Genomic DNA, 24,511 nt, shown 5'->3' with positions numbered 1-24,511 from the left:
ATGTATCAAATGACCTATGATTTTAATGTACCTTACATGACTTCTTTTGAGTCACATATGTTGTGCATATAGTCTGGATATATAAGAGAAAACAGTGCTGGGGAGATTGTTCGTAAATTCACCCTATATATCAGATTATGCTCTGTCTTTTCAATGGTTCCTAGGTCCGAAGAGAGGCAACTGTTCCCGCTAAAAAGTTACTTTATAGAAGTGCAAATTGAAGCGAGAGACGGAGAGAGAGAGTGGTCGTGCGTTTGTCATTCTGATGACATTTTGCTGATGTCAACCTCTCGCGTGTGCCAGGTTCTCCGTCATGCATCATTAATTAATCCCATTAAGTGATCACACAAGGCCTGTCTGCTTAGCAGAGTGCCAGCAGCTCCCCCATTCATATTGTGCAGTTAATCATCACAAATTCAGCTGATTTTCAGTTACTTTTATTTGAAACCGCCTCTTCTGCCGCTTTCACTCTGAATGAGCTGAACTTAAAGGCAACCTTGCAACAGAGTTATTAGTGTGCGAGTACAACTGAGTCAAAAGCAAAAAGGTTTACAGAACAATACATCCAACAACACTCCCTAGTTCAGCCAACTGAGCTTCAGTGGTATAGCAGTTGGTAGTGGTGGGCAGATGAGGTATCATGAAGCAGTACTGCAGACTTGATGAAACAGTGTCCTAATTTTCAGAGGCCACTAGATGACGCTCTTTGTTTGGAAATGATGTGAGGTTTCATTGAGTTAGGCGTTGAAATCCAAACATTATTACAGCAGACAGTGCCATCTGGTGGCCTCTGAAAATCATTACACTGTTTCATGAAACCTCATCTACCCATCACTAGCAGTTGCCGCACGGTGTTGTATATGAATCAAACTGATGAAAGAACAAAGGGGGGAAATATATTTATGTCTAGTGGTCAGGATGGACCCTAGTGCAGTTGGAACTGGTCGACAGATGACACATTAAATTTAACAATTTAATCGATTAATACAAGCAAATAATACACAGACAAGTAACGATGAAACGAAGGGCGCCGGGAACCAAAACGTGGACCGGAAAGAATCTGAAAAACAAAAAGGCGAATTAGAATTCACGAGCCTAAAACTGGGAGAACAGAAAACACACTTGGAGTTAAGCTCGACGAGGTGGCAATGAACTGAAAGCCCTCGGTGGTGGTGGCTATTCACACTCGCACACATGAGGGGTAACTATTCGGATCTATTAAAACTAAAAAGTGAGACCTAAACACGTGGGTTGAATAGACGATTGGAAAGCAAACAAAGGAGTAGCGATGAAGAACAGGAGAACAAAGAGCTGCGACAGAATAGGGATTCAGAGCGGGAGGAATTGAGACCATGGAAGTCTTGAAAGAGGTACCTGAGTGGAGAGTCGAAATCTACCATCTGGCAAACGTAGCTGGCATTGGGAGGAACATATCCATGGGAGGATTGATGAGATGATGAATGCCAGCTGCGTTTGCCTGTAAAGTGGGATCGGAGAAGAGGAAACGGAAACAAGAGGGAGTAACACAATAAAAGCGCGAGGAAGGCACGCTGAGATAATACAAACAAAGCAAAAACAAAGAGGTTAAAGTGCGGACATGACACATGTCCTCCAGCAGTAGCTTGTTCGTCCTTGTGTTTTGTCAGGGTTTTCCTCTCCCTACACACCGCCATATTTGAAGAGCAAAGTAGGCTGCCTTTCTCCAGTGATGGGCTGATGAGATTTCATGAAACAGTGTCCTCATTTTCACCCTTCAGTAGGTGGCGCTCTAGTTGAAAAAAAATCAACGACACATTTCATTGAAACGTTGTCTAGTGACTCCCAAAAATGTGGATGCTGTTTCATGAAACCACACCAGTGCTTTTCACTGACCCTTCCTAACCCAGTCCACTCTGTTCCTGTCTGCTCCCCCGCGACTGGCATGAGCAGCAGAACCCTGGAATACGCCCTGTTGCAGGGGGAGCTGGATGCTCTGTGGTCTCCTGTCCACTCTGTGTCCTCCCTGCACCAGCTGAGCAGGTCAATGAGCAGGTCAGTGGCAGCACGAAAAGACACGTCTCAGGAGCGAGGTGGACCAAAACGAAGAAACAAATCTGACTCCACTTCCCCCCTTAGGTGTCTCTCAAATCACCAGCTGCTTCAACTGCCCAAATCATGCCACACTTAGAGCCGCCAGCATCCTCTAAAGCTCTTAAACGCCATCTGCCCAACGCTTTTAGAATTAGAAAGAGTGTGGGAATGAGTGAACATCTGTGTCTGGAGTGAAGCATGGCAGCTTACTGTGATGTCACCATGCACCAAAAAACAACACTCAGCTATGTACATTTACAGTGTATTGACACTTTAAAGTGACCTGCGTGACGCCGTGAGAGTTGGACTCTTCACTCTGCGTATGTTAAATCCACTGACCTCCATGACTGCCTCTCTGCAGCTGTCTTCCATCTCTAAGAGAGCTCTCCAATAACCGCAGTCTGGACAACCTGGACTGTATTGGTGGTACGGGCTCGTCTTTGCGACAGTGGGACGACGATGACCTCAGTCAAGCCTGCAGCACATTGGGCAGACGCATGGGGCAGGTCAGTGTGCAACACATGACTCTGGCTACTGACCCAGGAAACGTCTGTAACGTATTCACTCTGCTCCGTCCAGCTCCGAGACCTTGACCTGAGCCGCCACTATGAAGACCGAAGTTCCGATTCCACATTCAGAGACTCCCGCTCTCACTCTCAGGACAACCCCGAGCCCCCCGACCTGCCCATGCCCACGTGCTTCCGATCCCGCAGCCACAGCTACCTGAGAGCCATTCAAGCGGGTTGTTCTCAAGACGACGACACCGGCTCGGTGGATTCAGGCTCACCTCCTCTGACTGACGCTACCGTCCGCACCTACAGCACCAGCACTGGTGAGTCGTGCCATTCCCAGTCACGATTGGACACCAACTTCATTCATCCCCACATAAAGACCATTTTATGTCCCCTCAAATTTCTAATGAACATCCACTCAATATACCAGTGGTTGCTGCTCCAGCTTGATCACACCAGTGTTTGAGCTCAGCCTCTTCTGCCCTCACTAGAAGACCTACCTACTCAGTGGAAGACTTGGAAAGAGCAGTTTGGCTCTTACCTGATAGCCACTGGCTTGGACAAAGCCCCAAAGGAAAAACAACTAGCCATATTTCTCCAGCGTTTGGGGACTGACAGACCACGCATCCTACCCACACGCACAGGTAACAAGCAACAACAGGCCACACCAAAACTCCCCTTCAAAATCCCTCAGAGTTTGAATGACAATGGAGAATCCTTTAGAGCTTACTAGAGCTACAGCTAATCTAATGGCAAATTTACAACTTGGAATATAAATTTGTGTCCTCAAACCTTGTTTAGTCTATATCTGCTTATCGAACCGCCCTCAATATTGAACTGTACTTAGTGGTGTTTTCTCTGACAAGAAGACCACCTGTCTTATTTAGCCTTTAGTGCAGCGGTAACCATGGCTCTGGAACATTTTGGCTTTACACCCTGTGTGTGTGTGTGTGTGTGCACGTGTGTGTTTGTGTGTGTGTGTGTGCGTGCGTGTGTGTGCACGTGTGTGTGTTTGTGTGTGTGTGTGTGTGTTTGTGTGTGTGTGTGCGTGCGTGTGTGTGCACGTGTGTGTTTGTGTGTGCACGTGTGTGTGTGTGGCCCGGTATAGCTATATTTGTGTTGACCAATTCTTCAAAATACCTTACGGATTTGTGGGGACATTTTGCCAGTCCCCACAAATCCATATATATTATTAATTGGTTGTAAGTTTGGCTCAGAGTCCTGTTGAAGCTTAGCCATGTGTTTTGGAAGGGTGAGTGGGCGGGGAAACGGTGATGGCAAAGTGAGTGCTTGAGCATATCTATCTTAGTGAGGTCCAATTTTGGGGAAGACACCCCTTTGTTTGGCCCTTTTGCTGGACCCCACAAGGTTAAGCCTCCATTTGAGGATGAAGACGTCAAAATAACTGGGTCATTATAATGGGCTTTTAGTTTGGTTCAGAGTCTTGGTTAAGGTGAGCCATGTGTTTTGGAGGGTTAGGTTTCCAGGTGTCCCCGCAAAGATGGTATGACAAACATTTGTGCGTATGTGTGTTTCTGTGTGTACTTGTTTAGCTATTCTTGTGGAGATTTATTCTTGTAAACACACCTCCTCGTGTGGACATTTTTGTCGGTCACTACAAGTCCAAGCACCAATTTGAGGAAGGGGTTTCCCGATTTGGGACATTTATGGCAAAGAGAGGTCCTCACAAAAGAGGAATATAAACATGTGTGTTTTGTTTTGTTTTTCAAACTATGTTGTGTGAATGCTTTTGGAGTTGAAAAAGAAGTCATGGAACAGTCCAAATGTGTTCTGAACTTTTGACTCATTGGCATCTATGAGTGAAGGAGCGTTTATTTCACATGCGTCTAATGCGCCTTCTTTCCTGAATTGAAATTTTGGTCGTAAAATGCTCGACAGATTTAGGGGCTGTCCACACCATGAGGTCTTTATAAACACCTCCTTCTTATTTCCTGAGACTGTCTCAGGTCAGTACCTTGCTGTTGGGTGAACCCAACCAGTGCCTTGCAGAGCATGCTTCTGCAGAATACCGGGTACTCACTATGGACTGTGGGACCACCAGCACAGCCGTAGACCCTCTCACTTCCTCCTTGTCACTGTCTCTCATCTCTTATCAACCGTCTTTTTTGGCACCATTTTGCTGCAACATACTTTCTCCAGCACAAATCGGTTTAGCTGATGCTCTTGAAGGTTTCATCTCTGCTGTTGTGTTAACCTCCTCCACTGCAGCAGACCAGCTCTGACTTGTTTGCGCCCTCCCTGCTTCCTGAAGAAGGCCTTTTCCTGTTCGGGAATATGCATAAGAAAGTGAATGAATGAAGAAGTACTGTTCTTTTTTGCTAATTCACGCGTTGTAATTTCTTTATGTATAATTATGTGGCTGTTATTCATATGAATAATCACACATTGTGTTTTAAAAATAACTCATTTAAAACGTATTCATCGATTTCATCTTGCTATAATGCGACATGTCCACAGGGTGGCGCACAACATCTGGAAATTGTTGTCAGATTGGTGTTGCATTCACGGCACCTTTTCGGGCTCATACATTAGTGGAGTTTTGCGTTAACAGATAAAATATGGATTCCAATACTGCTCCTTTCAGGTGTTTGAGAATCCTTGACAGGAACAGGAACTGTTTTTAATTTAGCAATTCGCGATTGTTATAATTTTTTTTGGCTTGATTGTTTCCATATAAATTAATTATTTTAATTTCATATCATTAATTATGTACAGTGCATTATTTAGGTTTTTCCTAAACTATTTCAACCACTGGGCGTCATACAATAAACAATATTCAAATAAATAATTCGCAGCTAAACCTCGTACGTCGTACGTCGAACGTCAAGTGGCCTTGAAGGCATCATTAGGTTGCGCACCCGCCTCCCACGAGTTCTGACTCTAAACAAAAGAGCAGCAGAACCGGGACAGACCCAGTACCGGCGCTGCTCTTCTTCCCTGACAGCTGCACTGTCGAGAAACATTTGCTTGATCATCGCAAAGCACCGGTAAGAGGCTGCTGCTACTGCTGCTCATACGAGTTTGACATTGTTTTGACACATTAATTTGAACTGGTACAGCATCATAATCTTTTTTAATTTTTCAACTCAAATTTCAACTCATTTGTCAGAAAATTAATATTAGTTTCTTGATGTTTGTCGTCAAAGTTTTATTATTTTTGCTGTTAACACCAATTCAATCAATTTGAATACTGTCCTGTATGTTATAAATAGGGTTAAATCAAAGATAAAACGATCAGATGAAATTGTAAACAGCATCTCCAGCCTGCCCTAAAAGTCATGTAGCAATGATTTATTTCACTGATTTTTTGTTGCTATTGTTGTGCTTTCATATTTCCAGTCAAGGTCCTCGCTGTTGTTTTTAGAGCAAACAATGCTCGTAGGTCAGCGGGAGGGAGAATTGTGAACGCTGTTAGCAGAGTTTTTTTTGTTGTCATTCCAGCAGCTGAATAAACTGAAACTCTAGCCGGAGCATCAGTTCACTTTGGATCTGACAGGTGGACGTGTATTTTGCAGTTTAGTATTGATGAGACAGAAAAAGAGAGTCAGATATTGTGTGAAATTTGGTGATAAATGGAGTTTCTGGTCTCAGGATGAGAAGAAGTAAGCAAAAAATTAATGGTGGGATGAGTCTGTGATTCCAAAATGTTTTGCTAAAGGAAATATTCTGTCTTTCATCTCGGCTGTAGTGATGGAGAGTAAAGATGAGGTGTTCCAAAGCTGAACACACTTTAAAAAGGATATATGTGTCCTCCTGCTGATGTTCTTGCATCATGTCCTGCAAGATCATTCACGACTAGTGACTCGTGGAGGACAGAGGACATGGATAGCCAGGGTTGAAGCTTGATCAATGCATGCTTTATATTTGATGCTTCAATGTGCTCTTATTAAAATAGATGGAAAATTCAACTTCAAATTGTGGAATATAAAACTCTTTACGCTCTAAATTGGGGTGCTGTGTCCCCCCCGTGCCACTGTTCAAATCTTTGAGCTTGGAAAGACATGGAAGAACCAGATGATATGAATCTAGAATATAAACCAAGAGTGGTTGCAACTTTGGGTCCAAAAATGTTGGTCGACCTGGAAACTCTGTGGCAGTAAATCCTTAACAGAGCGCAGAAGAAAAGTTTCTAAATGAGTCACACAAAACTAGACTCTTCTGCTGAATAAATGGAAAGTGCTGAAGAAGTAATGCAAGAGAATATTAAGTTTGACTTTTAGCTCTATATTTCCTTCGCCCAGTGACAAAATTGGTGTGTAGCACACAAGTGGACGTAGATTTCCCCTGGCTCTTGGCGTCTCTTTGTAACCTGCAGTAATGTTTGGTGCTCAGTGGCACTTCAGTAGCAAGTGTGCTGGGGTGATGAGCTCACTTTCTTCATATCCACTTAAATACAGCTCCACAGTCACATGAAGTTGTTGACTGCAGAAGAAAGTGTGTTTCTGCTTGGTTGTAACTAATTGTTTTGTGAGCTTGAAAATCCCATCTTCTGTGGACAACAGCACTACTGTCCAGTGCCATACAGACAGCAGTGCTCAGTGACTTCTCCAGATTCCACTCCAACATTGTGGCACAAAGTGTCGGCTTGTTTTCCTCTTGAAATTGCCTCGAACAAAACGGTCGGCATTTCCACAGAGTTGAGTTGTTATGTTGAAGAAACTGTGTTGAGTTTTCTGTTGCTAAGTTGCCTTGTTAATAGTGTGCTCAGCGCTGGTTTCAGTTCACTTCTTCATGCTTCAATTGAAGCCTTTTGTGTTGCTGTGTCACATAGGCTTGTGTTTTCTGGCTGTTTTCATTATGGGTGTGGCAGAACCAGCCCAATGGTGGCCACTAACTTTGTGGTTATGCTTAGTCATTGACCTGGACTGGTCGGTTCACTTCTGTGTTTGACCGTTACGCATCAGATCCAGCCATCTGCCGCACTAGTCTGCTGCAGCTTCTTCACCACACTCACATTCTGATATGTTGTGAAGACATTCTTACATGAATCAAGCAATGTCAACTCGAGTGAAGGGCAGATGAGGTTTCATGAAACAGTGTTCTGTTTTTCAGAGCCCACCAGATGACACTATTTGCTGTAAAATATCCACACTTGGAACTATTTCAATGAAACCTCACATTATTTCTAAACCAAGGGCGCCATCTACTGACCTCTGAAAAGTAGGACACTGTTTCATCAAACCCTGCATCACTGTTTCATGATACCTCATCTACCCATCACTCAACCTAGTCGAGTATTTATTGGGCACTTTTCAGAGCTGGCAGTTGGACAACAAGATAAACACAGAAAGATTCATATATAATTCAAGCTCCATGACTAAATACAGTTTTAGTGTTTGTCTGACTGGAAGCCCTTTAATTGTGATTACACTGGCGGTCAAGACTTGAGAGTGAGAGACAGAAAAATGATGCCACTCACTTATTAGGTCTCAGTGTTTTTATTTTTAGTATCCATGCTGCCGTGTGACTGTAAAACACTCTGAATTTAACGCTAATAAAATCTGGCAGAGACGCGCCTTCTTTTCTTCTATCAGTCCTGCTACTGTTTGTTTTGAAACAATCTTTATTATTATTGTTATTGGCATTATTCTTATGCTATATGACCCTGTTTCATGTAAATATTTGGCTACTCTTTAGATTTGGGAACACAGAGCTATTGACAATTACATGCTTATCTACTGTTTATACACTGTAATGCTGGTGTTGTTTCAGTGACATATTGAAATATGGTCTGGCTCAATAAGATGCTTAACAGACGTGAACTCGGTAACAGTTACCATAGTAACACTTTGAGATGCAGGGGTCCCCTGGGCAATTGTTTTACTTGGCTGACCCGTAAAAAAAAAAAAATCTGAAAAGCAATGAGTTAGTTTTGTGAACGATGGTTTAAAGTTTGAAACTTATCTGCAGTTTCCTCCTGTCATCAGCATCAGAGATCCCATCCGCGACTCGCGGATCACTGCGAGATTACAGCGGTAATCAAATACGCCGTTGCAAAAGGTTTGAGAATCTACGAATTTGGATCATATTCTGCGAAATTACCGCGTGGTAACACAATTTAACGTAAACTAGTGAGATAACACTACGAGTTGGGCATTATACACCCACTAATAATACATTTGGGACATCTGGTTTTGAGTGCTGGACAGCGTCCATTTTTTCATGGTTTGCAGTTTAGGGCGTCTTCCGGGTGCCAAAGATGCCCTCTAGCTAAAAGCCTGCCTGTTAGCATGTTGCTACTGCCTGCAGGCTGAACCTGACCTCCTCTCTTGTTCCTGTTCGGCAGTCTCCACATGCATCACCGCCTGTAAGAAGTCGGCTCCGCCTCCAGTTCCACCCCGCACCACCTCCAAACCCTACATTTCGGTGACGGTGCAGAGCAGCACAGAATCAGCCCAGGACAACTACCTGGATCAGCAGGACCAAAGGTCGGAGGTCAACAGCCAGTCTAGCCACGCGCACAGCAACTCGTCCGACAGCCTTGACAGCACCCGTGCCAACAGCCTGGCTCGGGGAATCCCCCGACCCCCACACATCATCCCCACTCCCATCGCGATCCCTCGAGGGCCCCTGGTCCCCACCACTGCAAATGCTTCCACCGAGACCAGTGACTCAGTGGTACAGCACGACTTCCACAAATCAGGGTTAAATAAAGCCAGCCTGCAGGCGGAGGAGCCTGAGGTGATCCCAGTGCCGAGACGGAAGCTGTCCTCCATTGGCATCCAGGTTGATCTTCTCATGCTCCTGATTCACCGCTGCTCCCCTGGGACATGACAGTTGCTTGCTAACACTTGTGTTTGGTTGGTTGTGTGTGCGGAAGGTTGACTGCATTCAGGAGGTTCCCAGAGAGGAGACGCCGCCCCTGGCCAAGTTTCAGTCCATTGGAGTACAGGTGGAGGACGGGTGGCAGTAAGTCCTCTTCCTGTCCTTGTAACAACGTGAGGAAATCATATTATAGCTGTGCTTACTCATCTGTCTGCAGTTCCGCTGCGTGAATAACTGTGTGTCTGTGCTGTCCCATCCTTTTCCTCACTGCTTCTGTCCTCTCAATATTTGAGATGCTGTCTTCTACTTGTGTGCTGTTAAGTTCCTCCACTGCATCCTGACACAACTGTCTTCAAGTGCATTCAGCATGCCTCGCTACGGATTGATGAAGTGCTGCTTAACTTCACTTCTCATGTTTGCATATTCGATATTCATAGTTGTCATTTTTGCTTCACTGCGTTTCAACCAGCAACTTAACTAATGAATGTCATCCTGTTGACAAAATCCTGGGGTGTCAATCAAAAGCTATTATAGCTCCAGCTTCACACAACACACAAGGGGAGGCTGAATGCAATAAAAGTATCAAACATCCCTGTGTATCTTGTGAAAATAGAGATTTTATCCGCCCTCACCACTTCTCTAATCTGCTGCTGCTGCTTCCCTGACTACCACCAAATGGACTTTTATCTGGAGCAATGTGTCATTTTTGTTGTAACTTTTCATATCAATTTATGCTCCCTACTTGCTAGAAAAGAGCCTGTCAAATGCCTCGGTTGTTCCAATACAACCCAGACCACACTTGTTCAAGCTGAGGCAAAAACTACTGGAGAGGTTTTCTTGTGCTTTAAATTAGATGTTATACAATTGTGCGCCTCCAATATGTTTCTCAGCCTCCTAAGAGCTGTTTCGTCAAATGTATTGTTTGATTTTAGAAGACAGCCTTCATAATTTGATCTTGTCGTCTGCCAAGAAAATCACTCCGCTGTTGTTTAAGTTCACGCGTGTCCACTCAGACGCACGTTTAAAGAGTGGATGACATTGAAGTTATTGTAGATGTGTGTTCAGGGCTGCTGAGCTCCTCTCATGGTGTCTTTGTTGCCAGCTGTCAACAACTCACTGCTCTTATGAGGCCATCAATACGAGACAAAACCCTGCTGTGCTCCTGCCGTGAGGAATATTTAGGTTTTAGCAAACTCCAAATGTCTTGCAGTCAGAGTCTGTGTTTGTCTGACAGCTATGTCCCCGTCTAACTGACTCACCAGTCAGATATGATGTCACTGTGGGCCGGTCAGCTGCTTGGTGAACGTGGACTTGGTTGCAGAAACCGCTTCCATTGTTGATGTTGTTTATGGTTCACACTGGGCTACACTGCTGACTCTGACCGCCCCGGGGCAGATGATTGATCGGATGCAAACATCCAACAGCCACATTCTGGAAGCACGACAGCCGAGTGAGTGGCAGCATAATGAAGAGGACCAGAGGTGAAATTGTTGGGAATAAACTGATCCAGTGGAATCACAGGAGAGTGAAATGTGGCTCCTCAGTGTTGGTTCATCCTTCTGTTGGTGTTCAGAGAGCAGTTGCCAGGTCAGCCAGAATCCTGCAGGGATCACGTCCGTTTTCAGATTAATGTTTGAGGGGCTTAATGGTTCATAATTCACTCCTTGTTTTCCATAAGGTTCTCTCAGCTGACTGAGAGATGGAGCAATATCTTCCTTGAGAATAGCATGACTCAACCCAAGTCATTGGTAACTTGAGGTCCTCATTGAAGTGCCATTCTCTCATCAATCATGATTGTTTTTGGCAGCAGAGCAACCTCTTTGTTGCTCTGACGGTGATGCCAGTCGCTCAGTAGCTGGCATCACCGTCACTTCTTTACTGCAGCCGCTGGTGTTCTCATCTTCATCTCTGTTTTGGTGAACGTTCCAGGCCCAAACGCCCCTCCAACATGGCCTCAGACCAAGACTCCCAGAACATCCCTGCCAAATCCCACATCAACAACGCTAAACCCCCGCTGAAGAAAACCATGGTCAGCAGTGCCAGCCAATCCACGAGCCCCCCTCCGGCCCAGGACTCTCTAGACAACGGAGACACCACTGGTGACTCCTCTCCTCCTGCAGCTCCCAGACAGATCCTTAACCGCTCCACCACCAGAAGTAGCTCTTCCTCCTTCTCAGAGAGCCTCGATCCAGCTCTGGATCCCTCATCGTTGCCGCCTCCGGACCCCTGGCTGGACAGTGGGAACGGGAGTCACCCCGGTGTCCCCCAGAGTGCCAGTGGGGGGACGCTTTGTAAACGAGATGGTCACTGGTTCCTGAAACTGCTGCAGGCAGAAACGGGTCGGATGGAAGGATGGTGCCAGCAGATGGATCAGGAGACCCGGGACAACCAGCTCTCAGAGGAGGGTGAGTTCTCCAAGTCTCATCAATGTCCTGTTGCTGCTCACTCTTGTCTACTGCCATTAGTGGTTTGTTTGACGCAGCTACTGAATGAGGATCTGTATTGTTTTTGGACTGTGAGAGGAAATCGGAGTCCCCAGAGTAAACCAGTAAACACACAATCTCCAGAAAGAAAGGACTGAGGTTGCTTTGAGCTGGCAACCTTCTTGCTGTGAGGCAACTTTTTTAAATAAGTTTCATTTTGAACTGACAAAATACAATGTGTAGATGTAAAAAGTGTTGTGGGGTCAGTGGCACAATTCAAATCCTCTCCTCAATTGTACTTTTTTGTTGAGTCGCGTTTACCTGCATGATCAGGGAATAAACAAAAAAACTCGAAAAAACTAAATAGCTCTGTCTCACCTAATTTGCTTTAAAATACTTAGACTGAATTTTCAGAAATATCTGACACAGCAAGTCATTAACAGACTTGACAGACATTGATCCCAGGAACCAAAACACAAACAACTACTAATACTTGACATCTGAAAATAGCTCATTTAGACCGTTGAATGAAATGGCGGAGACGACTCTCTCCTGACATGAGTGTAGGGGTGTCGTGCGCTGGACGTTCAGTTCACCCTCACATTTTCAATCCGCAGCGTGTATCAGACAGGAACAGCATGAAGTGGATAATGCCTTAATACCTGAGCTGACCACATACAAGCAGCTAAAGCTCTGGAATTACACAAATCTGCTCTGGTTAAACCTCCAGATTAATTTAGTGGCCACATCAGGCCTGGTCAGACAAACTCACACCAGGTGCAGGAATCAAACAAAAACAAGAGACCAGAGAAGAACAACCCCAGTGTTTTGTTGAACCTGTGAGAGTTTGTGGCGTCTGTGAGACAGCTTCCCTCCTTGTTCAGTTGAAGTCATGTGCGACACCAATCGCTCAGATTTGCCCACAAATATTGTCACCAAGTGTCGTGATTCAGACGTGAAAGATTCTGAAACCATTCATAAATGGATGAAATGTAGAATAACTAAAAAGCAGAACTCACTAGTGCAGCGCGCCATCATCCGAACACAATACGGGGCGGGCATAAACAAACCGTATTAATGCCGCTGAACAACTAATATCGCACACAAACATTCCCCACCTTTAACTCTCCCTTGTGAGGACCTCTGTAACAAAACAATGAGCGCTCACTACACACTGTCAGGAAACTACTCACTTATTTTATCTTTTTTTTTCGGCAAATAAGGCATATTTTGTTGAAATCATTGCAATATGGGCCTTTTTTACTAAAGCTTTCACATGTGACATTTATTTCTCACTCAAGTGGGAATAAAAATCTGAAGAAAAAGGGATTATATATATTTTTTTTATTATTTTTAAACGCGTGACTATTATGTTGTTTCCTGTCCAGTTGTGACCTCCAGCAAGGTTGTTATATTGTGGTGGTGTTCTGGATCCTGTTGACTCAGTCACTGACTTTCTACTGGCAGCGCAAGCTTTACTGCCACTGCTGCACTCATTTGAGCTTCATCCCGACTGATAAATATTTTCATTGAGTTTGACCATCTTTTTTCTTTTCTCATTGCTTTTCCGTCCTTGAATCCAAATTTAGATCCACATATTACAGCAGCAACTGTTCACTCCCCAAATACTGTCCAAGGTATTGTTGGTGTGTCATTTCTAAACAGTGTAAACAGTGTGTAAGTTTCACAGATTATGTTCCTCCACTGTCTGAGTGTCGATCAACAATGATGCTTTCTGAATATAAATGGCTTTGATTTCTGGAAGAGCTGATGGAATTCCTCTCTGCAGTGCTGGGAAAGGTCCGCAGTGCAATCGGAAGTGCCCAGCTCCTCATGTCCCAAAAGTTCCAGCAGTTTCGGGGCCTGTGTGAACAAAACTTGGTACGTTGAAGCTCATTCCAACACTGTCCTCCTCTCATCGTGTGTTATACAGAGCTCTGGATTTGTCTGACTAAATCATCAATCGTTTTACACCGGAGCTCCAAAAGACTAGCTTTTAGGATCAGCTGCACAAAACACAAGGAGCTTATGATAAGCCTGGAAACCATTCCAATCAGGTGATTTAGTCAGAATGTTTTTTTTAAGATACAAACATGACTGTGCTGCTAGCATCGTGTTCAGCAGCCCATTCCAACACCAGTATTTAAGACTCATCCTTGTCCTTAAAAGATTCCTCTGCAAGCACTCTGACTCCCGGAATTCTTATTTGTGTCATGCTATAAAACTGAACAATCCAGTTCAGTTTTTTTGTCGTTTTGCCGTTTAGTACAGACAAAACAGACACTGCGGTGTTACATACCTGCCTCATATTTCAAACTCATAGCTCATTCATTCATTCATTCCATCAAGTCCACCCTCACCCTTGACAAGACTGTCGCTGTGGCTCCCTCTCATGGTAAATTATGGTAAATTGAGGACTTCAGTCCTGCGTTTTTCAACACACTCACAGCAAAGAAGCCAGTCCTATGAACAACTTCCAGTGCAGGTACCAAATGTGTCCACTTACCAAATGTATCCTACCTGCCTCGGAGTGTTGACGTCACATCCGGCATATACGACGCGTCTTTTAGCTAACCGGAAGTGGTAGGACCGATTTTGTGGGGCCGAAAACTCCTTCAAAGATGCATATTTTCCCTGGTAAATGAGTACAAATAAATCAGGGGGCGTATACGTGACTACTATGGGGTCTATTGTGATTTTTGTGAGCTATAAAATAAAAATAATAACCCGTGCGTGTCAGCCAACGCGTTGTTCCGCAGGCTGCAGAGAAGAACGGACATAAACTTCGTAAACGATTTGATGACAAACATAGTATTTTGTGGAAATATATGCTAGGCATGTGGTAGAAAGCGCCTTGAAATCCTTTGTGTCAATTTTCTCTGGCTCATTAAAACACTAAAAAAAAAAGATGTGATGTCATCACTCCGCGGCAGGTGGGACACATTTGGTAAGTGGACACATTTGGTACCTACACTGGGTGTTTTTAAATCTGATGTGTGTCTAACTTTTCCACAGACTTTCACGACCGAATGGAAGAGCGTTCCATGTCGGACCCGCAACGCCTAAGCTAACAGCTAATGTGACATTGAAACTTTATAGACACTCGTAGACGAGCAAAGTTTGCTTCATCACATGAAAGTTGGCTAAAAACTAAATGCATAACAAAAAAAAATGTGATCCAGAATGTGAAGAGCAAAAGAGTGACAGTTATTTTAAAGCAAGTTGAGGCAAAGAATGTAAAAGATTTGTTTGGAAACTTTCCAAAGTGCAAAAGAGTCAAAACAGTTATTTGAAGTGAATAAATTAATATATTTTGCCATATTGCCCACTCCTTTCTAGATACATTTAATACATTTTCTGCTATTTGTTTTTGCAAATTGCATGTCAAACTAGCCAAGTGTAATTTTTTTCAGGAATTATAAATGATTTTCTACAGGACTTTCAACTGCGCACTGCAAAAATGGTTGAAAAACACAAGTACTAAAGTACTTAATAGATTATAGGTCTGAATGAGAAGGGTTTTTAAATCAATATGCTCAGCATTTCATTGTCCTAAATATGTCCAATAGTGGCAGTTATTATTTCAGAGTGATGAACGTCAGCAAGCCATGTCAGACCTCAAAGTTGACTTTACTTCTTGTGCTCATAAATGCATTTTAATGTATCGACTGAGAGGCTAAACGTGTCCCCGTGGGGGACAGACTGTTTTTTCACCTTTGTATGATCTGTTTTTCATTTCCTGCGCCCTCCTGTGGTCAGAATGTGAACGCCAATCCGAGACCCACTCCCCAGGACTTGGCTGGCTTCTGGGACCTGCTGCAGCTGTCCATCGAGGACATCAGCCTGAAGTTCGACGAGCTCTACCACCTCAAGTCGAATGACTGGAAGCCCGTAGCGTGTGCAGCAGCCCAGTCGCCCCCTGAGCGGAAGGTACTTCCCACCCCTGCTGCCCAGTGCCCTGGCTGGGGTAGGAAAGCCGCCGTCACCGGCCTCTCTCCTTCCACCACCATTATTTTTTATTTCCCTTCCCATTTGTGTGGGTTGAGCCAAAAGGGTTCTGAGGAATGAAGCTGGCACAGAGTCCCCATTAGACATGCATGAGAATATGAATGTTAAAAAGAGGGCTGCATCATCTTGAGGTGTGAAGCCCGCTTTCATCATGCATGTGACGCTCCGCTGGTGGTCCTGTCGCTGTAGATCAGCGATAGGGACGGAAGGCTTTCTGCTCTCTTGTGTGTCGACATCAACGCTTGAGTGTGACCTTGCTCAGATGTGAACACATGAAACCAAACCATCACGTCCTGAGATTCATGTCATCTCAGGTGGGAAAGGAGAAGATATTTATTTAAAAAAATAAAACAGAAAATACGACTAAAATAGTACTTTTATCATGAAAGAATAGAATTGAGGGGTCAGGAGGACATTTTTTGGGGGGCTGGTCTTGGCGGGTGTTGGTCTGCTGAAATAATCAGCTTTTATATTATTATTAGTATTGCGACAAAAAAATGTACAAATTTCAGAGCTCTTATATGTGTGATTCTGCGGTGGTGAAGTGAATACAGCGCCCCCCAATGGATAATAAATAGCCAGTGTGTTAACAACCAATCAAAATAAAGTAAAATAAATACAGTGGTACCTCGGTTCTCGACCACAATCCGTTCCAGACGGCCGTTCGAGAAATGATTTGTTTGAAATCTGAATTGATTTTTCCCATTACAATGAATGGAAAAAGAAATAATGCGTTCCAAGCCTTAAAATAGGCTTTTGTAGGCGTGAATGTAGAGTGTCTGCTGCAGGTGCGCTGTTCCTCTATGTGTGTGGCCGCTGCATGTGGGAGGGGTTGCCGAGTGAGTGACGTCTCTCCAGAAGTGAAGAGGTGCCCGGTGCGTGTCCAGCTCTGAATGTGCGCTTCTGTGCAGTTTGGCTGTGACAAAGTCATAAACCAAGAAACGCTCTGTCCCAGACTGGCCTCATCCCTGTCCCAGCTCCAGCCCACAACAGGACATCAAACCCTGGAGTGTGCGCTCCAGCCTCGGAGGTGTTGAGGAGCACCTCCTCTGTGACACTCTACCACGGTCCAGTGCGGAGACAGGAAAGGTTTTACACCTCAATATGAAGAAAAAACAGTCAGTAAATGTAGCTAACGGGACACGTCTGCATATAGAGGCTGCGTTATACTAATAACAAAGCGCGTTGTGGGTCAGCTGATCGGTCCACGCATGTTGCTTGTTTGTTTTTTCGGGAGTGTTCGAGTTCTGGATTTTCATTCGAAATCCAAAGCAAAAAAATCTCGGATTTGTTCGAATTCCAGGACGTTCAAAAACCGAGGCGCCACTGTACTGAACTCCAGAAAGGGAATTTCTGTCATGCAGGGTTGGTCCTCGGGCACCGCTAGAAGTCTCCCTGTGCACTTCCCTTAATTTCATTTAACACTAGTGTCATTCCTGATTTGGTCTTGAGCTGAGTGCTAAAAATGAGCCTGGCTCAATGTCAGAAATACAACCTGGAACCTTGAAGTAAGTTAAAATCAGTCTAGTCAAATGTTAATGACATGTTAGTCTCATTGAATTGGTATTGACTCGCCCCAAATCACATCTTGTCCTGGTTCCTGTCCAATCCAGGCCCTTTAATCATCCGTCACCTTAACCAATAGAAGTCATGTGGGGTAAAAAGTAACTACTGTGTACAATATTTTTCAAAATACAAATGTGCCTCAAGGAGGAAATGTAGTTTTGCAGAGATAACGATGAGTACATCTCTTTGCCTCAGTTGCTTCTCTCTCCCAGAATCATTTGAAAAGTGTCGGCTTTAAACAACAATTCACTTCTTTTTTTAATAAGCATAGTTTTCAGCAGCCGCCATGTTTGTTTTGGAGTTTGTCGTTGTCATCAACGTTTGACTCTGGGCTGCTCCCCCTGGTGGATATATTGGTGAACAGCAATGCCAGCGTAAAGAACGCATGGAAGCATGTGTTCAGTGACATTGTACGTAAAGAACACGTAAATGGGCCTTTACTGCAAGAAAAAGGTCTGTGGAGTGGATTCTAAAAGTCACTGCAGACGTCTGTATGTCACTTCTGAACAAGGCCTTTGTGAGTGTGTGTCACATGTGTTGGCAGTTTGTGCGTCTAGTTTTGAGTGTTTATTCCCACCATTCAACATCTCCACGTCTCATGAAAGTTGTGCTCAGTGATGAGTGTTTGTCTCTGTTATCAACTGTTGACTCAGTCTGTCTTCCTGTTTGTCCCCTCGGCTGCCTTTTGTTGGACCTCACGCTGGAGGAAGTGCATCTTCCTGTGCTCTATAATCCGAATGTCTCTCACTCTGATGTCTGCCCTCCGCCACCCACCACCCCAACCCTTCTCCACTAGGACGAGGACGCGACAAAGAAGACTGGTAAAGGTCGGCCATCGCTGGGACGGGAGAAGAGCGGCGACTCGTCGTCCTCCGCGGAGAAGCAGAGGCTGGAGGCTCGTAAGCGTCTGCTGGCTGCCAAGAAAGCCGCCTCCTTTCGCCAGAACTCTGCCACGGAGAGCGGCGACAGCGTTGAGATCTACGTCCCCGAGGCGCAGACACGCCTCTGAGGCGAGGCGCTGCCAGATGAAAGCAGCGCTGACACCTGGGAGAAGGAGGAAGACTTTTGCCATGCTAATGTGTGTGAAGCAGGCTGAGGTAGGGGAGGAGGGGGGCAGTCACCTGGGCATTGTGGACTTGGAAGGCTGGTCCTGGTCCCGTCACACTATCTTTTCAAATATTTAAGTAGAGCAGGAGAGATGTTTGCTACGGAGCAGCTCGTCTCACTAACCATAGCTGTTGTTCTTGACCATGTCGCTGCGGTCATATCCCGGAGGCTTTTTTTAAATGTTTAAGTCTAAGACGCAGACAGACGGAGGCCTGTTTCTCCTAGTGTCTTTTCCCAGGTTAGCGGCCGCTCTGTAGCGCCACCCGGTGGCCACGTCGTCGCCAACAACCCCGCCACATGGACGTCTTCCTCGTGTGATTGCTTTCTCCTTCCTTCCACTTCAATGAGGGACGCCGCTGCCGTGGACCGCCCGGGTGTCGGGGGCCGCTCCGAGCCAGGCTCTCGTGTATCTCGACGATGTTCGTGTCAAAGATCTCCGGTTGGATTTTTATGGAAAAGCACAACCCTGCGTGACCAATGAGCTGAAGGGGATTTCAGGACGTGTTTGCAGAGGCACGAGCAATTCCTCCACCTGGGGCGCCATCACCTGTTCGCCGTAGTCGCCGCTCATTTGATTATTTATTGGGGAATTCTCAAGTTAATTGTGTTTTAAGTGCTTCTAGTTTGCAGGATGACACTGTGACATTGTTCATTGTCTGAACAGCTTCTCTGTCCTTCCGTTACACGACAAACTAACTTGTCTTTTTATGGAGCTAGAGGCGTATTATGTAATTAAAGCATTCGAAACGAGCCACCGTCTCGCTTTCTGGCCAGCCGCCGCCAACGTTGCTGCTCAGCAAACTGCAGGGCAGGACGTTTTCCTCCTAACAGGACCTGTATGCTGTTGCTGAGTCTGGCCCGGGGGCCCTCTGAGGCCCTCTATCAGGCTTCGTGTGGCCGTGTGTTTGCTGAGTCGCTGCTAGTCAGCTGTCAAATACACATGGTGAGTAAATAGTGACTTTAAATGTTTTTAAATTTTTCAAGAGCCAGATGAAAGCGCCATGACGTTGTGTGACGCATTTCTTTGCCACTTCTGATTGAGTGAGTGTTGCTAATCCTGTGCCTCAACTTTAACTACTCGATTTAGAAACAGTTCACCCCAGTCTGGCCTTCGGTGTGTGACAAAGGCTTGTCACACCCCCCAGGAAGAAGTAAACATTTTGCGCCCCCTCAATCCTCTGCCACCTCTGAAATACAGTACTATCATTTGTCTATAAAATGACACCTCTGTGTCACATGGTGTCCTTGTCAACATTAAAGAAAAAATAAAGTAATATAGAGCAACTTCCAACACAGAATAACTTTAGTAACATTTTGTCTGGATGTGCATTTACACTGTAAAAGTATGTTCCCCAAGGTCACATGCCCCGCCCCCCAGCATCACTCCACGCCCCCCTGAGGGGGTCCCGTCCCACTTTATGAGAGGGACTGGTCTGCCCTCACCTGATGTCTTGCAACATGACAGTCCATTTATTCACTAATTTTCACCATGAACCTCACCATATATTACATTTAACTGAATAGATTTTTTGGTTATTCTAACTTAACATTTATATGAATAACAACTCTAAAATTCATGTTTTCACTATTCTGATCCCAGTCAGTTTATATTCCTGAATTCCTAAATAAGATTTTTAGGGCTTTTAAGAAATTCATTTTGATGATTAGTCACTGACTAAAATAATGAATCCATCGTGAATTTCCAACTTTACGGAGGGCGTTTTTCAGTGGACCAATTCCTGGTGCACCACCTTATACAGTTGCAAGTAAAGATCCATGATGAAGAAGACAAAGTTAAAGCTTTTCAGAGCACGTTACCTCAAACATCACAAATAAATATTTACTGAACCATCTGTGTAAAATGTTAGGAAAAAAGGAGCTGAAATTAAACAATAATAACCATGTGTTAACTTCACACAGAGTGCGGTTACATGCAGAGCGTAGTCCGACTAAGGCAACAGCTCGATTAAGCACAAGACACAAGATAATCGGGCTATGAGTAGTTCACCTCCGTGTCGAGGGGTGGCGCTGTGAGCAGTTCCTATGAGCGTAGAGGAAGAGCAATCAAAGCTGACAGGTAGCAAGGAGCTGTTTCAGACTGTTATATTGAAGTCTGTGTAGACTGACTGATGAACTAGTTTAACTTCAGAGGTCCAGAATCAGCACGTCTGAGTGATGCTTCAACACCGTCAACACACTTCCTTCGGCAGGTTTTGGGATGAAACTTGGGAGACTGAGGAACACACACACATTCAGTTTTCTGGCCCGGCATGTAACCGTACTCCATGTCCAGTGCAGCTCTTCCAGGTGCTACGCTGCGATGTCATCACCATCATGAAGGAGATTGTGCTGACGAATGAAACTTCAGGATAGAAAACACGCTGCAGAGTTGGCTCCTCACTGGAGCACCTCCACGCTTCCGAGCTTTATTCAGATGATTCTGACTCAACAATTATGATTCCTCCCATTAGTTAGATTTCAGCTCCGAATGTTGTCTTTTCTGCAAGCTAATGTTCATACGTCACCAAATGCCTTTGCAATGTTCGTTTTTACCACCTAAATACACGCAGCCATTTCTTGTTGAGCAGCTCCTCTGCTCAGTAGTTTTCATGAATCAAGAGATGCTCAAAAATGTAGCCACATTTGAATTTCAACATGTACCTTTTGCTTTCATTGAAAGCTGTCTGATCAATAATGATGAAAAATTAAACTCCCACACTCTTTCAAAATGTCTAAAACATATATAAAATATAAAATATTTTATATCATAATAATATATAAGAGTGGGATTTGATTAAAAAAAATCTAATTAATTATACAATTTGTGATTCATTAATCTCAATTAATCATAGTTTAATGGTAAAAGAATATTTGCCCCATTTTTCAATTTGAATGAATTTGGTATATTACTGAATCAATGATGAAGCCATACATACATTTAAACAACAAAATATAAGCACAATAAATCACAATGGTGGCTATGTTCAAGTTTTTATATCACCTTATTTAAACTAAAGCTCTTTTCATGTCTTGAAAATATTTGTATAACAATTTCAATTTTATAAGAATTTCAAGGACATTAGAGTAGTGGAAACTGTTTTTGTTCAGGGATTCCTCCATGTTTGTTGTTGTTGTTATCATCTGAGCTGCCACATGTCTTGTGCATCAGTGTGATAAATGGACCAGGAACTCCTGCACTTACAAAGGTTCCCTGTTGTCTGGAGAGCAAACTGTTAAATTAAATTAAATTAAATTAAATTAAATTATTTTGTGTTGTAATAAATGAATTGTAATTAACTTGTTAAATTACCACCACTAATAATATTAAATATTTATTCCACATATGACCTTTTTTCATGTTATCATGGGTTTATTTATTTACTAAATTAAAAAGTTAATGCATTTTTAAAGTGGATGCTATATATTTTTGGAGCATTTGGGGTGTTTAAGATCATTTATTTTCATTTTAATATCATCATGACCATATTCTGAATTCTGGTGTGAAATATGAAATGACTTTTCCAGACTGGATGTGGAGGCTCTATGAAAAGCAGTCATCCCACCAGACTGCAGCAAACTTCACCTCCCTGCTGTCGGAAGTCTGGCTAACTTTGACCCCCGAAACATGCTCGGCGGGGGGCGCTGAATGGAGAATCCCAAATGACCGCTCTTCTCTCTGCTCTTTGGCAGCAGCTCTGCTCTTGATGGCCGTCCATTGTTTGCGTCCGTGTCGGCGGGGAAGGGGCTGCCGGGTGTCAATGGCCTGATCTTCTCTGCTGCTCGGCCTCATTCATCTGACTGGGAGAGCCGAGTCGTTAGCACCTTCAGTCATTCAAATGTCTGCGCTGATGAGATTTCCAACGGCCAGAGAGGCGCTCGCTGCCTGATCACCGCGTTTGCATGAAAAGCAAATCAAACCTGCAGCTTCTCTGACCTTCTGAAGCCTCCATGTCTTCAACTGTCTTCCTTGTCTCCTGTCAGTTGACGTCTCTGGCCGCCGCAGCACATCGGCCTCCTCCACAGAAGCTGACCTTCGTCCCACCTGCGTTCGATTCTCTGCCAGGCTTTATAGCACCCCACAGTTGGGATCATCAGAAGCTTCCAGATCAGGAGCCTGGAGCAGCTGTGAAAACCAATGCTGCCCAAGTGACTGCTCAGACATCTAAACTAGGTTACCGCCCAATACACACTGGCTGGCTGCCATCACCCAGCCTCTTTCCAGAGTCCAGACGCCATGTTGTCCTGTCCACGATGGCTGTGCAGATGAAGCTTCTGAAAACATCTGAGCTGATCCTTCAGAAATGTGATGACCGATCCTGAAACTACTGGTGACTGGTGTCACTTTCACTTCACTTTTGCGCCAGATCAGAAAGCTGGGACACAAGCACACTGCTATAACAAGATAAAGCACTCGGTAAATATGAGCGTGAAATCATCCGATCATCAAGACCATTTCACCCCACACAGTTTCTTGAAGTGAGATGTATCCACGAGGTCATAAAACCAGCGAAAATATTAAGGTTTTGTGTGGTCAAAAATGAATGTAAAAAAATAGCTGGTTCTGAGAAGAGATGATCTGAAATGTTACTTTTGACAGCCTCTCAGTGAGTGACACAAACAAACAGAAATCACATCCCAACTGACTTGTATGAGCTGTCAACATCAGTCTGACGCTCAGTGTTTGGCAGCAGGGCTCCTCTCAACTCCACAGCCACAGAACAGACCTATGATCATCTGTCTGTTGAGGTGTGATGTGGCTGCATTGCAACATGCATAAAATCTGAGGTTGTTACTAAATAAGATTGATTTGAATGGGGCAGAGACGTGACGTTGTCCTGTTTATTATTGACAGAAAAGTCAAGGTTATTCTTGATTTATAGTTCAGTGAAAAGTCGGCCACTTCTAGACCTAGAGAGTTCTGTAATCCAGGAGCAGGTCATTCGCAGGACTTCAGCGACAGGCATCTTGAGGTTCGCAGTTCTTTACTGTAGTTCCCGGTGATCAGAAACCATCTCAGGACAGTTTCAGAAGGGGACACCTGGAAATTCAAAACAGTCAGCACCCCCCGCCCCCCCACATCAGGTCATCCCAGCCGCCGCGGACCAAACCAACCTCATTAGCACCTCTGCTTTGTTCCACTGGGAGTCCTGCAGGAACCTGGGGGGGGGGGGGAGCAGAAACTGTCCTGCTCTCACACGGCTGCAGAGAGGCAGTCAAAGTCGCCTTTTGCTGGACGATCATGCGAGAACATCACCTCTGCATCAAGAGAGTTATGAAGTCATATTGAGTCATTGCTACTGTCACTCCAAATACATGCATGCTTTTTATGTATTTTATTTATTTTAATTTGAGCGTCTTTAATGGTGTCTGTTAAAATTGTTCATCATCCATTTTCCGTTCAAAATAAAAGGAAAAACGACACTAGCATGTTGGAAAATGTGTTTCATAAACGTGAAATTATCTGGCCACTTGTTATGAATATTTCATGCGATTAGATTTAGAATAGTTTAGTTTCTCTGAGGAAATATGGAACCAGATCCAAAGTCTTTCAGAGGGAAAACTGGGATTAGAACCACGAACAAGCATTAGTGAGCGTCAGGGTGCCAAATATAAAAACAAAGTTTTTACTATGATACTTGCAAAGCAAACAAACATTACATTTATTACAGTAACAACTCTAAAAAGGGATGTTTTAATGGTACTTTTTATCCTGCTTTTTGACCATTGACAAATCTAATCTAAAATCCATTTATAGTCCAAAATAAACAACTCAGAATTAGTCTGTTATATTATGATATAACAGTGCTGGAACTACTACTACTACTAAAAAAAAAAATTCCAGCTGCTCTACACAATACAATGTAATGTCATAGCAAAGACATCCATGGTGAAGGACACTAAATGAGATAACGCTGATATACGCCACTTTTAACATAAAAAAAAGATCGTACATCATATAAATTGGGCTGCAAACGCCACTAAGTGTGATTTGCTCGTACATATTTAAATTATATTTTCTATGGCACGTTGTTTTTTTTT

At 44.1% G+C, this 24,511-nt stretch overlaps 1 protein-coding gene across 5 annotated transcripts in view; it reads left to right on the top strand.

Annotated features, from left to right (window-relative positions):
• dlgap4b (discs, large (Drosophila) homolog-associated protein 4b) overlaps positions 1–23,628 on the top strand; it is a 104,705-nt gene extending 81,077 nt beyond the window's left edge. Inside the window, exons 6-15 of one of the 5 annotated variants that reach the window (XM_053867289.1) lie at positions 1,930–2,031; positions 2,432–2,576; positions 2,650–2,902; positions 3,074–3,226; positions 8,890–9,329; positions 9,424–9,512; positions 11,298–11,773; positions 13,581–13,672; positions 15,551–15,721; positions 18,162–23,628. In XM_053867289.1, the coding sequence (XP_053723264.1) occupies positions 1,930–2,031; positions 2,432–2,576; positions 2,650–2,902; positions 3,074–3,226; positions 8,890–9,329; positions 9,424–9,512; positions 11,298–11,773; positions 13,581–13,672; positions 15,551–15,721; positions 18,162–18,374 (2,134 nt within the window). In that variant the 3' untranslated portion in view covers positions 18,375–23,628. Of the gene's footprint in view, positions 1–1,929; positions 2,032–2,431; positions 2,577–2,649; positions 2,903–3,073; positions 3,227–8,889; positions 9,330–9,423; positions 9,513–11,297; positions 11,774–13,580; positions 13,673–15,550; positions 15,759–18,161 lie in introns of all 5 variants that reach the window. The other 4 variants (XM_053867291.1, XM_053867292.1, XM_053867290.1 and 1 more) reach the window with 4 other exon arrangements.
• The last annotated feature ends 883 nt before the right edge of the window (positions 23,629–24,511 follow it).

This window comes from Synchiropus splendidus, chromosome 6 (assembly GCF_027744825.2).
Source record: "Synchiropus splendidus isolate RoL2022-P1 chromosome 6, RoL_Sspl_1.0, whole genome shotgun sequence".
Lineage (NCBI taxonomy): Eukaryota > Metazoa > Chordata > Actinopteri > Syngnathiformes > Callionymidae > Synchiropus > Synchiropus splendidus.
This window is presented reverse-complemented; position numbering and strand designations above follow the sequence as displayed.